Source organism: Ambystoma mexicanum, chromosome 6q (genome assembly GCF_040938575.1).
Source record: "Ambystoma mexicanum isolate Mex_15411 chromosome 6q, UKY_AmexF1_1, whole genome shotgun sequence".
Lineage (NCBI taxonomy): Eukaryota > Metazoa > Chordata > Amphibia > Caudata > Ambystomatidae > Ambystoma > Ambystoma mexicanum.
In genome coordinates, this window is record NC_090937.1 from 1,261,379,319 (window position 1) to 1,261,394,370 (window position 15,052).

At 45.3% G+C, this 15,052-nt stretch overlaps 1 protein-coding gene across 2 annotated transcripts in view; it reads right to left on the reverse strand.

Moving 5' to 3' along the window:
* PI4K2B (phosphatidylinositol 4-kinase type 2 beta) overlaps nt 1-15,052 on the reverse strand; it is a 354,471-nt gene that overhangs the window by 196,255 nt on the left and 143,164 nt on the right. For both annotated transcript variants that reach the window (XM_069631865.1, XM_069631864.1), the window contains one exon: nt 7,964-8,022. In XM_069631865.1, coding sequence (XP_069487966.1) covers nt 7,964-8,022 — 59 coding nt within the window. The remainder of the gene's footprint in view (nt 1-7,963; nt 8,023-15,052) is intronic.

The window sequence follows — 15,052 nt, forward strand, 5'->3', positions numbered from 1 at the left end:
ATCAATGTTGATCTGGATTTCGGGGGGCAATCAGGGAGGTTTTTTTTAGAAATGGAAGACAGTAACCGTCTGCTACGGTTTATGCTTTGCCAACTCCCGAGATGAGATTACAGTCTGTGTCCTGCCACAGACTTGTGAGGGTGTCATTTTGCTATAACACCTGCAGCTGAAGGCAACTCTGCGGGTCTTGAACAAGGATATGTTCCCCCTCTACAAGGGGTTCTTCTTTGGCCCCTTTGTGAGAATTGACTTCTTGCTCTAGAGACAGAGGAATAAAAATTAAAAGTATGTTCTCCATCCATGATTTGAAGGTTGAGGTCATCCGATTGTCTCCTCTAATAATTTAGATGCAGCTCGAGACGAGTGCAGCTTTTCCAGGCTACCATCAGCCTTCTCACCAAACAGGGAAGTCCCGTCAAATGGCATGTCAAGCAAACGTGCCAGGATGTCTGCAGAAAAACCTGATTGTCTCAGCCAAGACATGTGCCCAAGCACTGTACTGGCAGCCATGGACCTACTTACTGAATCCACCGTATCCAGGCTGGACTGCACAACTGCTCAGGGCGTCTTTTCCATCCTGTATTAGGATTAAGAAACCTGCTCTTTCTTCTCGCTCCGGAATGTTTTCTGCTGCAAGAGCAGCTACATACCGAAGGGTGCGAGTGTTCATCTCTAAGGTACGGGTAGAATTAGCTGACTTTAAGGCCACACACCCTGCACTAAATACTATTTTTGCTAAAGAGTCAATTCTTCGATCCTCCTCATCTGTCTGAGCAGACAGGCAAGCTGCAGCTTTTGATGAAACTATTGCTGCTTGAAACGCCAAGCTCTCAGTGTCGAAGGCTTAGACAACTTCCTCAAAGCAGTCTGTGAATGGCCTAACAATTTAGTATGCTTTGATGGATTACATGCCTCGAAGGTACAGGCGATGAGCATAACTGCTTCGATACCGAAGATGAATGCTTCGAGGAGCCAGACACCACCTCTTTCTTGTGCGTCGAGGAAGACTCCTTCGAGTTATGTCGAGGAGTCTCTTCCTGGGCCTTGAGGCGCACGAGAAGGAGACACACAAGACTCCCTACAGGTCTTATTAGACGCTGAGGGGTGGCTTTTTTCCCCCTCAGACTCCTTCAGAGGGGCACTCTGAGGAGCCTGCCTCTGGAAATCCTAGAACATTTTCAAATGGAAGTTTCTAATTTTTTTAGTTTTTTTATTTTACTTGTTACAATTTACAAAAATGTTTACAAGAAAAGAAAAAGATGAAGAGAACACTGTTCTCAGCTCCTCTCCCTCCCTCTAAGTTTCTTATCTAACAATTATGTATGAAGACCAGGTAGTCCAATATTTCAAAGTTTTTTTACATCTTTTGCAGCTCCCGGCCTAATTCCCAATTATAGTCTTGGAGCTTCAAGTTCATAAAGAACTGCGAGACCGCTATTACGTTGGAGACGTTGTCCCCCTCTATTAAGCGGTTCCACCAATCCTCTTCGTCGCAGGTTCTTGACTCCTTGAATAAATGCCCCAAGGGTGCCGTTCTCAAACTTGACAAGGAAGAACAAGTCAGTAGTAAATGTTGTAGTGACTGTATAGGTCTTGTTTTTACAGAACCGACAGCTAGTGTCATGAGTTAGTTTCCTTATGGTTCTGATCTCGTTCGTGGGCAGAAGATTCATTCGCACTCGTAAGAAGGTGTCTCGAAGTATCTTACTTGGGAATTTTTTTAGATAGATTGGTAAGTCATTTAAGGCTCTTGTTGGTGGCAAATGACTTATCAGTTTACTTCTCTGGTGCAAAGATGTCATCTGTATCCAGTCTTGTTCCTGCAGTTTTTGTTTTACTTTGTTCGGGTTTTGAATGAGTTCTTCAGAGCCGTTTAATTTCACTACAGTTTTTTGATGTTCTTTCATCCAGCACGTCAGAATTTTACTTTTCTGTTCTTTCATTTCCGTATGGATGATAGACATTACATTTGAGCATGTGGTTATCAGAGCCTTTCTGTATAACATTAATACATTTCTGACTACCATTGATTCCAATGATTGTAGACAGAGTTCATGGCGTATGGTCTTTGTTGGTGTTGGCTGTGGTAAATTCAATGTGTGTTTCCAAAACACACCTTCTAGAGGTTTCCAGAAGTCTTGCGGTATAGTTGGCATTGCTTCCGCTCCATAAATCAAAGAGAACTACCTTACCCTTGTAAAACTGAATCACTGGGATTGCTGTGAATCGGCCAAATCTTCTGTCTATTACTTTCGCTTGGCTTGCCAGTTTTCTTGCCTTTTCCAATAGATGGACTTGCATTGGTCGTTCCTTTTTGTCATTACTCAGGATTACCCCAAGGTATTTGAAATTTATCACTTGTTCTATTTTCTCCCCTTCCAAGGTCCAACCAAAGTTATTATTGCGAGTATTTTGCATCTCCATGACCATGACTTTGGTTTTGGACTTATTGATCTCCAAGTTGTTCGACTTTATGTATAGCGTCAATTCGTTTAATTGGCGTTGGAGACCAATCGGGGTGTAGTCCATCAGAATAAGGTCGTCCGCGTAGAGCAGACTCGGAATCTTAACCTTCCCTACTGTAGGTGGAAAAGTCCGACTCTTCTGGTCGGATTCTTCAATGTCCCATAGGTATGAGTTGAACAGAGTTGGTGCAAGAGGGCAGCCCTGTTTCACTGCTCTTGCCGTTGGAATTGACTCGGACAACATCCCCCTTTGATTTAAAAGGACTCGGATGGAGGTGTCTTGATGGAGTGCTCCGATAGGCCCTAAAATGCTTTCCGGGCAGTTTGTGGTTTTTCTCAGAGAATTTCACGATTGACCTGGTCGAAAGCCTGGACCAGGTCAATAAAAGCAAGATAGATCTTTGGGCTGCCTTCTTGGATCTTACTTTTTAGGGTGGTTAGTAGGAGGATGTTTGGAGTGGTTCCCCCATCTTTCACGAATCCTGATTGTAAAGGGTCCTCGTGTCCCATAGACCTCGACCATTTTTGGAATTCTTCCAGCAACAGTGATCCAAACACTTTCCCTACTACATCTAGTAGTGCAATTGGGCGATAATTCTTAGGTTGTTCTCTGGGCCCTAGTTTATAAATCGGCACCATCGTTGCTGTAGTCCATGAAGCAGGTACTGAGCTTGTGTTGATACAATTGTTAATTACCTCATGGATGAAGATTGTCCATTCTGGGAGGTGTTCCTTCAGGTCTGTGTTGGTAATCCCGTCGGGACCCGGGGCCCTTGAGTTGTTCAATCGGAGGAGTTTTCTTTTTATGTCCTCCAAGTCCCAGGTGTTATCCCATGATGGATTTGACAGATCTTGGTATTGGGATACATTTACCCCTTCTTGTTTAAGCATGTTGGGGTATCCCACTTTCTGGAATAACTTTGTAAAGTGGGCCATCCAGGCTTCTTCTCCCACAAAATTGTTCATTACATTGTTTTGTGGATCTGAGGTAGTTCTGATTAAGGTCCAGAAATCTCTACTTTTCCTACTGCAGACTGTCTTCAGCATGCCTGCGGCATCCGCTGGATTCATATTCTCTTTGTGCTGTTTTAGCCAGTTTTTGTAGTTCCTGGTTGCTGCTTTTAATTTGTTTACCAGTTCAGGGGTAGATGTTTTATTTACTTGTCGCTTTAATTTCCTTCGTTTTTTTCTCTCCTCAACGCTTTTATTGAATTCGTGTAGGTGGGTTTTTAACTTATTATTTGGTCAAACCTTTCTTTTAACTTCGTAGACTTCTAGCAGAGATTGGTAGTCGATATTGTTTTCCAGACCTACATGCAAGTTTGTTCTGCAGATGTTTATATATGAGTCCGTAAGTTCTAAGACTGCATTGTCCGATAGTCTTAACTTTGTGCCACCCTTACACGTCTCATTCTCCGCTGCCATTATCGATCTGACTTTTCTTGTGGTAGTCCATCTTATCTTTAAAAGGTGATGATCACTGGTAACTGTTCTCACCACATCGTAGTCAGTTATGATCTTAAACAGCTCGCTAGAAACAAATATGTGGTCCAAGTTTGCTGTCGAGTTATTTCTTTCCCATGTCGGTGTTCTCGGGGTATTCTTGTATATTGAAGTTTCTAGGCTTTGGAGGTCCCAGGGAGACATTATCTTAATCCAAAGATGGCCACGTACAATATTCAGTGGCACCTTTTTGTCAGTCTCATGACTCCGTTTTGATTTAGGGCAGACCGCATTGAGGTCTCCACACAAGATATATTTCGGCGTCCACTCCATATGGATTCTTTCCAAGATGCTTACTGCCATGTCCAGGTAGTCCTCGTTTTTAATCACTGCAGGGTTCCAATATGTGTTCAGTACAATTGATTCATCTTTTAGTTTATATTGGTTTATTTCTGGCAACTGTCTTGACCGGTTCAAACAAGACATTTGGAAATGGAGGTTTGTAATTACTGATTCTACATATTGTATTCCTGATCCCGATCTAATAGCGGTCAGCAGACCTGAGGAAGGTCGTCCTTTTCCTGAGCAGACAGCTGGAACCAGATAAGTTTCGTATCCCTCCAAATAAGGCTTCTTCGTAAGCCACGTCTCCTGGAGGCAAACGATGTCAAACTCTCCCAGGTTAACAGCACTTTTTTCCTGGAGGTGGCAAAACCCTCAAGTGTTCCAACAAGCCATGGTAATATAGTCACTTTCCGAGGCCTTCAGGCCTTCCACCCCCGCGTCCTTCATGGTGTCCTTCTGTGCCTTGCATGGCTAGCTTCTATCTTCTATTACTTTCAAAGTCCCTTCCCCTCTTGCTTGCACAGCTTCTTCGCCTTCTCCGAGATTTATGTTAACGGCTGTACCGTTCTGTTTCAGCAGGTTCTTGAGCGAATGTGATTCTTATCCTCCTCAGGGGGGCCTTTTGGATATCTATCATTATTCACTCCATCATGGGGGGTATTTCCAACTTCAATCAATTTGTTTGGTTTCTCCCTTTGGATGACCCTTTCTAGGGAGCTACGATGGTTCTCTTTCATGTTGACTTCCTTTCTTGGTGAGAGCCTTTTAGTTGGTCGTGGTGCGGTGTTGTCCTGTCGAATAAATCGGTCCCTATGTGTCGATCGCGAGTTACCAATTTGTATCGGTAGTCGCTGTTAGTGTTCTAAATTGACATCGCTTGTTCGGCAGTCCCATAGGTTGTAACCTAGCATATGGAAAAGTTCTTGTTCCAAAATCTGCATTGATCGGATTATAGGTGATGGAATGTGCAAGTAGACACAATCTATTTTGCCAGTGGAGCTGAACTCCACAATCTTGATATCATCCGTATTGATCTGTCTCAATTTTGGAATACAGTTGATTAATGCCAAGTTTCTAACTGCGCTGAGTCGACTTTGGAAGAGAGACTTTTGGGGAGAAGACTAGGATCTATGACATCATTTTTAACTGATACCTGCAAGTCAGGAAAGGAGACCCAATGGGACCCAAAAGAGACACTATGAGTGTCTATATACGAGGGTCTATATACGAGGGTCTATATACGAGGGTCTATATACGAGGGTCTATATACGAGGGTCTATATACGAGGGTCTATATACGAGTGAGTATAAAGCACCCCCCCCCCTCACACCCCATGAGCAACCTGATCAACCTTTTCCATTCTCCCCTCCCCCCTGGTACGAGGGAAGCTGAAACATGTGAAAATATCAAGGAGACAGTTGTTGTTGTTTGTTAAAGTTAAAAGTAAAATGTATTGCATTTGAGCATGATTAAGGCACAATGTGGAAGATATGTAACCGTTATTATTGAAAATGCCAATAAACAAATTTTAAAATAAAATCATTTTTAACTCTGAGAAGACGAGTGTTGTGAACTAGACCTCGAATGTCTTCAGTGTTTTGGATGCTTTCCAACAGGCGAAACCGCTCTAGATTCGGAGGATGATTTTGTTTTATGGGTTAACAGCCAGGGATTTGGTGAGGGCTTACCTGCATAGCGTTTTCCCTTTCTTTCCTGCAAGGTTTTAACAGTCATGGATTGACATGAGCCACATTCGATTTTGTGGCCCGACCCCAAGCACCACAGACATATGCAGTGATGGTCTATGATGGACATTTTCGCTCCACAGTCTGACCACCACTTGAAGACCATCTTCGGTGTCGTGGACATTAACGAAGAATATATAGACAAACCTATCGAAATTTCGTTAGGCGAGTAGGTACGAAGCACGCAGCAATGCAGAACTGAGGTAACAGTCAGCGCGCATGCTTTATATACCAGTCAAAAAATAGTCCATATGCGCCCCTCTGCGAGAACTAACACGCCCCATTGACTTGTTCTATGGGAAGGTACCCACTAGAGGGTCCGCGGCCACACTTTAGCTCACTGTACCTTTCACAGATTTTTACTTGATATGTAATGTTACTTGGCATTTATATAGCACCTTATATATCATTGGTATGACCTCAAAGCGCTGGTAGGTTGAACGCCCTCGGGAACCGCAGTTCAAGTCAGTAGAGAGGAGAGTGTTGTATGGTGCGTGTGCGTACCGGATGTGTGCAGCTGGTGTGGTTGTTGCATGATCGCTGCTTCTTAGCGGTAGGTGTGGTGCTGAGAAAATCAGTTGGATGGGTTCAGTCTGGAGGGTGGACACCGACGGAGTTCTGGCTGCGTTAGGCCGGAGGAGACGCATAAGCTATCCGGTATGTGTTCAGCTAGCTGTGTTTTATTAGGATGATGAGGTGTTCGTGGGGTCATGTTAGTATGAGAACAGCTAGGCTAAATTTATCGTAGCATAGCTGTGTTCTAGTTGAATGATGGTGTATAGGAGAGAGTGAGCGTAGTAGTGCGATATGGTGGTTAACAGTAAATTGCCTGCGACCAGGCACGAGAGCAGGACAGGGGGGGGCGTACATAGCGGCATATGTATATAAGGCGACAGGATGGAAAGGGGTAAACATGTGATACAGATAACATGGGTATATAGCATATATAGGAGACACAGATATGTGCCATCTGCCGCAGAATCCATACCGTCCACAGCGCACCAACTGTAGCATCCGCACCACCCGTCACATCATCACCGGTCCCTACGCACCATCCGTGGCATCCATTCCGTCTGTTCAATGCGTTCCATCACTCATCCGTTCCATCTCTCCATCTTTCCATTCCACCCACTCTGTCCGTTCCATCCCGACCGGCACATCCAGATGGGAAATAGCCATTTGCATATCAGACTTTGTCTCACCCACATGGGCAGTCCAGTACCCAATAGCCCATTTTTTCCATGTTCGCTCTCAGAGGAGAACCCATGACACATTTTTGATTTTTTAAAAGGGCCTTAGGTCTAGTCACCCTTAGTTTCCCAGGGTCATCTAGAAGTGGACCCCTTGCTCACTGGGCTCAGAGGCACAGCTCCACCTCACTGATTATTCCCAACAAGGCTGAAACATGTGTATGGGGTTGCTGTTGGTACTCTTGTTCAGAAGGGAATTGCCATAGCATTTCAGTGCTGGACTGCCCATGTTGGTGGGACAAAGCCTGATATGCAAATTGATATTTCCCATCTGTGTAAGGTACAGTGAGCTAAAGTGTGCCTACAGACTCCAGACTGGGTACCTTCCCAGAGAACAGGCCATTTTTGCTGCGTTAGTTCTCAGAGGAGCGCCCATGACTAATTGATTCATATACCAGTGTTGACGTCACGAAGGACACTACAGAGGCCATCGAGGACCAAGACCCGACAGTGCACGACGCTTGAACCTATGAAAAAATAAAAATTATAAAAAATAATTGTGAAGCAAGCTCCAGGCAGACTTCAATGTCAAAGATGAGGAATACGCGAGAAGACCATCCATTCAAAAAAGGGTTACTTTAAATAAGGCAAAAATCATACTGCAAGACAATTTGTCCACTCACATTCGCTGCTCATAGCACTTAGGACATTTATAAAGTATTTAATTGTGAACATTGGCATGTACAATGTTACACCATAATAAAAAGAAAGTTACCTTTTCTGAAATGTCATCTTGGATTTCATGTCTGACTAGCCAATTATCATTGCCTCGGTCTGTCAAAAAAAGTAAAAAAGCAAATGTATCAAACCTCTGAACATAAATGGACATGCATAGCATATTTAGCATAGCATAAACCAGACGAAGCAACAACTGAATTAAAGCAAGAACTACTCAAATGGTGGAAAGGTATAGGATCCAGTTCTTCCTACTGTAAAGGTTAAGGATACTGCAGGTCACCGAGCAAACCTAATAGAGTAATGAAGCAGAAGACCATTCTTTTATAAGGTCACAGAACTTGGTAACCTGCAATATACTTATAATGCACATTAGTGGTTATGTTTTATCTTATAAAACATGGGGAGGCCAACGACTCCTTTAAGATGTGGTCTCTTAAGGACCCTGATGCAAGAAATATTGCAGTTATGTTGAATACATACAGAATCCGGTAATCTGGAAAACCACATCAATGTGTAATGTGTAACTTAAGTTTACGCTGTTTAATACAAAGTCCAAGCAAAAGCCATTTTCATGGTAGTCTCCTGCAAATGGATTCCTGCTCTCCTGTGGTAGAAATCAGCACTATACTAATATACTACCATAAAGATCTCCATACTCATTAACTTCTGGATGTGACACAAAAACAAGAATTCAAAAGAAGAGAAGCTAAAAAGCCGGTCAGGGCTTTAAGTATTTTAGTAGCAGTTAGATTTCTGCTAAAGGGGAGAACCGAATTAGCAGATCATGGGGGAAAACATTCTACCAGCTCGTCCGATTCCACTCGCATTGTTGGCTCCGGAATGAGGGGGCACCACAGCCTGTCAAGCAATTCATCTAGGGCAGTAAATTCAATGAAGGGAAGAACCACAGTGACTAGCAGGCGCACCTGGTTCGGTCTCTAGCGTCCCACTGGAGGAACCTCTTGGTGCGGATCGCATACCCAAAGCGATGGCCCGCAGTAGAGGTCTTGCTCTCAGCTGTTGTGTAGGGCAAGAGGACCCGCCAATTGTAAAGGCGGCTTGGGCACAACAGCAATCCTGAGGGCAGTGCATGGAAGGGGAGGAGGAAAATAAAGTTGGGAGTAAAATGATTTATACAGAGTAAAAATTACAGTCTAATTCCCACTTAGACTATTTTATGAGCAAGTAAAAATAGGTTTTAACTGGAAAACAAATGTTTTCTAATAATTATTGCTTTGCACCTCGTAACTCATGCACATTAAAATGGTTTAGGGTTACTTCTTCTGAATAGTTTATTCCTGTGGCACTATGTGCATTACTGGTCCAACACTATCCATGGAGCTCTGAGTGGAAGCAGGACGACAATGTTCTATATGTGCTTCCTAATGGGAGTATTTTTACTCCCCATTTTTTCTGTCAGGATTTGCCTATTTGAGGGAGTAAAAATGGCCCGATCCACTGCTTATCTGCAGGGCTAATATATGTTCAGGACTCAGATGTGACTACTTCAATCAATAACTGCACAATACACACACAGCACTACCCACACATGTATGCAATGCTGCTTTTGGCTTTATCCATAACCTGCACATTTACAGTAGTGCATCAGTGAAAGGACATCACACCATCATTCAGCACAGAGATACAATACAAATCCAGATGAGTTGCAGCAACCCAGTTACATTACAGATGATTGCGCTGAAAACACTTGCCCTTACTCACAAATGCTCGACTAACAAGGCCCCCCTCTACCTATCCAACCGCCTTTCCCGCCATACCTCCTCCCAACCCCAAAGAACTGCTCAGACACAGCCTCTCTCTGCCGAGATTTAAACTCCAAAAAGGCGGGGGCGTGAGCTTCCCTGTTCTGGCCACTAAGCTTTGGAACACTCTCCCGTCCACTATCAGGTCTGAGCCCTCATTCAATTCCTTCAAACTGAAAACGAACTCATGGCTTCTTGCTCAAATCTGATTCAGCCTTCTGCCTGTAACACCTTCTGGTTTCTCACACTGGGGAGAAGCCATGATGGTGGACCTCCAACTTCAACCAGTGATTACTCACCATGTCAGTACAGAGGCCTAATTGTTTTCCTGATGCAGACAAGGCAGCAGAAACACCCAATGTGATACGCGAGAGGAAATGTAGCTGCAAGAGGGACAGCAGATTGCCTGGTGCAACACCTACCTGGTGGGGCAGGTTACGGAGAGCAGATCAAGGCCTGGTGGAGCATAAATCTGAAGCAAGTGGGTCACTGCATGGAAGCTCAGGAGTCCGTAGAACAGACCTGAAGAGCCTGTCCAGCACTACCTAAAAGTGCCAGTCGCTGACAGACCACATCGACTCAGCACTGGCTACCCCCATACGTCTCCTGGGCAAAGTCACCAGGAGAGACCCGGGACTGGTGCAGCTTAGGAGGAGGGGAGGGGATATCATACACACTACTGGCATTGCCTGAGACCACTGTACTAGGAGGCCAAGGAGTCTTCTCACTATGAAGTTACAACTAGCTGCAATATGACTTCAGAAGTTTAGTCTGCAAAGTGAGCTTGCACTCAGTCAACATCAATAACATTGAACACTATTCAGATTCAACATCACTGTCCCTGTGATTACACATGCAAAGGACACTTTAAATGTGCAATCACAGATGGCGATCCATGAAAGAAAAACAAAAAAAGACAAGACGACAGAGGGCTCGACGGTGGACAGTGTATACTGGACAGCACAAAAAACTATTAAACATAAAACCATACTTTGGCTCTCTCTGTCACAGAGCATCAGGCAGAAGTTAGTAAGCGTACCTCTGCCCTGGAAGATACAACTGACACCTTTGCAAAGATTACCACCGGACAACTGTCAAGCATCAAAAGGCCGAGTTAGGCAATCTGGAGCAAAGTTCGAGAAAGAATATGTCCACGAACAAGGAAATATGGAAGCATTCTTAAACATTTATTTTTGTATTTTTTTTTACAGTTCGAAAGTGTTTATTAAAGCATTTATTTTTTAAACATGTTTATTTTTGATCGACACACCAGAGCAAAGTAAATTACAACGTATTTCCTGACAATTAATACAGCTCATGGACCCTCTCCTCCCACACCAGCCCCATAGCCGCACCCCCTCAGTGAACATCCAAATCTTGCTCTTCTATGTGTTGCGTCATCTCCGAGCACCCAGCCCTCAGAGCGTTTGCTACCGCCCGTGGCTTAAAAGTTAGAGCCGGATACCTCTGGTCATAGGCTATCACTGAGGACCAAATGTTCGTGAAGCGGTGAAGAAGGCCTCTGTTTGCCGCCGTAATCTTTTCCGCGACAAAAACGTCCCAGAGTTTCAGCCACCATAGGATCATTAAGGGTCCTTGCAGCGACTTCCAGGTTCGTGCCACCGTGATTTTAGCGGCCAGGAGTAGGTGAGTAAGAAGGGTGGCTTTTCTGTCCGATCTTGGGTATATACCTTGGATCGGGGCTCCTAATAGGATCGGTTCCGGCTCCAGGGGGCAGCCTTATCTTGGTTAGGTCTGCTATGGCATTGGGTCCAAAAATGTACTATCACTGGGCAAGACCACCACATATGGGTGAACGATCCCTGGAGGCCACATCAACGCCAGCAGCGCGGGTCCACGGCTGGGTTGAAGTGACTCAGTCTGAGCGGCGGGTAGTACCATCTTAGAAGTAGTTTATAGGCACACTCACGGTTAGTAATGCAGAAGGAAGAGGCACGCGTGCGAGACCATATGTCCGAATTCTTAAACTTCTTTAATGCTCCATTATTCAAATAGTTTTGAGATTGAGGAGATGCATACTGACCGTGAACATAGAACGCAACAGCAGCCACCTGGCTCTTTCCTTATAATGCATGGGTCTGCAACCTTTGTGTCTCCAAATGTTTTGGACTACAATTCCCATGATATCTGGCTATTGACTATGCTGGTTTGGGATGATGGGGAGTTAAATGTCAGTCAATCCTAGGATCTAAAACAGAACAGATTGCCCATAACCGGTCTTGATGCCTTTTAATGCAGGCGGTAAAAGTTCCAGCCAGAGCAGGAAGGTTTACAGATTGGCAGTAGGGAAGTGAGAGGTAGCAGAGGTGCCACCTATAAAGAAAAACGAGCACAAAGTCCTCATTTGGAGTCTTGGCTGACAGCATCAAAAACAAAAGTAAAAAAAAATAAATAAAGCCATAGATTTCCGATCATTTATCCCACACCCCTCCTCTCAGTGCAAGAACGACATGCATTACTTACCGTAGTAGCATTTCTGATTGTGTCTGCTTAGTTTCACATGCTGTGCATATGGTCCAACATCCAGTGGTAACCAAAGTATTGCATCTCGTCTTTCGGGGACCGAAATGGGACGCTGGCATAGGCCTGTCTGTAACACTATCCCTATCGTGACGTGTAGTGTACCCAAAATCCCTCACGCGCCGAGGTCCCTCCGAATGTATTTTTTCGGCCATGAGGGAGCCCAAAAACTAGTGAGAGAGTACATGAAGAGAGAAAGTAAGAAGTCTATGTTCCTTCCACCCCGAGCGGGGAGGTAGGGAGGGCGCATGTGAATCTAAGCAGATACAATTATCAGAAATGCTATTACGGTAAGTAATGCATGTCTTCTGATGCTTGTTAATTTGCTCAGAATCACATGCTGTGCATAGACCAGAGAGCAGTACCCGGAGTTGGAGGTGGGTTGTGAGAAGGAACAGTAGGGAAAAGATGTCTTAGTACTGCTTGTCCCACCTAGGAATCAGACCTAGAATGAGTGTCTAGGCAATAGTGTTTTGTAAAGGTGTGTACAGAACTCCAGGTTGCTGCTTTGCAAATGGACTCAAGGGGACCATTTGCAATGAATGCTATGGATGGCCCAGTGCCCAGAGTAGAATGTGCTCTAGGCTTGAAGGGCAGTTCTCTCGTAGCAAGAGTGTAACAGAGTGATGCATTTGACAATCCACCTCGAGATAGCTTATTTAGACAGGATGCCCTGCTCTACCAGCTGCCACTGAAACGAAAAATTGGTTTGTTTTCCTCAGTGGTTTAGTTCTTTCCAGGTAGAACATGACTGCCCTGCGCACATCTGGTGTGTGTAGGATTCTTTCTACCATGCTAGTGGGGTTCTGGAAAAAGGTAGGTTGTTCGATCGATTGGTTCACACGGAACTTCGAGATGAATTTAGGTGCAAATCTGGGGTGAGTGCGCAGAACTACCTTATCCCTGTGGACTGTAACAAAGGTGTCTAGAACAGAAAGTCTGTAGTTCGCCAACCCTTCTAATAGAAGTGATAGCCACTAGGAAGGCTGTCTTGTAATTAAGGTCTTTTAGATTTGCTTTATGCATTGGCTCAAAGGGAGCTCCCATGAGCCTGGTCCAAACCACATTTCGGTCCCACCCAGGAGTTGGGTGAGAAATGGGAGGATAAATCCTCTTAACTCCTTCCATAAAGGCCTTAATCACCGGTATCTTCCACCATGACACCTTTTGTTGTGATGTGGTGTAGGCTGAGAGAGCAGCCAGATGAACCTTTAGGGAATTGAACACCAACCCAGTGTCTAACAGATGGGTAAGGTACAGCACAATGTGTGTGTGTGTGAGCAATCAATGGGATTGAAACCCTTGGAATTACACCAGATGACAAAACGTTTCCATTTGCTGGCATAGCAATAACGTGCGTTAGGTTTTCTAGCTTTCCCCGAGTATGTCCACATGCACCTCTGCGGGAGCTGTAGGTGTCCAAACTCTATGACCTCAGGAGCCAGGCTGCTAAATTCAGAGTCTGTGGGCATGGATGTTGGGTCTCCCCCTGTCCTGATACAATACGGGCAGGGTACTTTTACTGGTGGGGAGAGGGACTTCCATCAGATGAGTGAACCAGGGTTGGCGGGCCCCATGGGGGCCACCAGTATCATGGCAACTGGCTCCTGGTGCATCCTGTGCACTATCTTGTTGAGAAAGGGAGTCGGGGGAGAGGGGGGGGGGGGCGTAGACAAATTTCCCTGACCATGTTATCCAGAGACCGTTCCCCTTGGAGTGGTTCTGGAGGTACCTGGAGGCGTAGTCTTGGCATTGGGCGTTCTCCTGAGTTGCGAACAGGTCGATCTCTGGGAAGCCCCATTCTGCGAAGACGTTGAACACGATGTCTTCGTGCAGACGCCATTCTTATTCTTCGGGCAGAGGAAAATCTCTGCTCAGCACGTCTGCCAGAAGATGGAGCTCCCCTGGAACATGTTGGGACAACAGAAACATCTTGTGTTTGAGAGCCCATATCCAAATGTTTTGGGACAGCTTGGATAGCCCTAGAGAGGGAGTGCCCCCATGTTTGTTCAGGTAATACATGGCTGTAGTGCTGTCCGCTAGAATCAGCGCTGTGTGTTCCCTTGTAGTTGCATCTGAAAGGCCTTTAATGCCTTGAACACCGCTAATAGCTCCAGTAAGTTTATATGGTTGGACGCTACTTGAGGGGACCACACTCCATTTGCTGTCTGTTGATGCAGGCGAGAGCCCACCCCCCCACCCCGTGAGAGAGGAGTCTGTCGTGAGTGACTTCCACTGCAGGGGTGGTGAATGTCTTCCCCCTTCAAGAGGTTTTCTTTTGACCACCACCGCAGAGAGAACAAGGGCTGGCAAGACAACTACCAGATCTTCCAATTGTCCGCTGGCCTGACACCACCGGCTGTTTATACACTCTTGTATGGGGCACATGCACAGCCGCACGTGGGAAACCAAGAATATGCACAACGCCACCATTCCTAGCAAGCGCATGGCTTTGCGCATCTTCGCCTCCTGACTGGCTACATATTGAGGAATCTGAAAAAGCATGTTCTGAACCCTCTCGGAGGGGAAGACGAGGCCATCTTACGTCCGGATTAGAGCTCCCAGAAACTGTTTTATTTGACTGGGGACTAGACTGAATTTCTTCTCGTTGATAGAGAACGCCAGACTGAAGAGAAGGTCCACGGTTTTATGGGTATTCAAAAAACGTGTCGTACGAGGCCCCTGCTATGAACCAGTTGTTGAGGTAAGGGTAAACTAGGACGGATAACCTGGGCAGGTGTGCTGCAGCTACTGCCAGGACCTTAGTAAACACCCTTGGCGCTGAGGCGATGCCGAAGGGGAGTATCTTGAATTGGTAATGC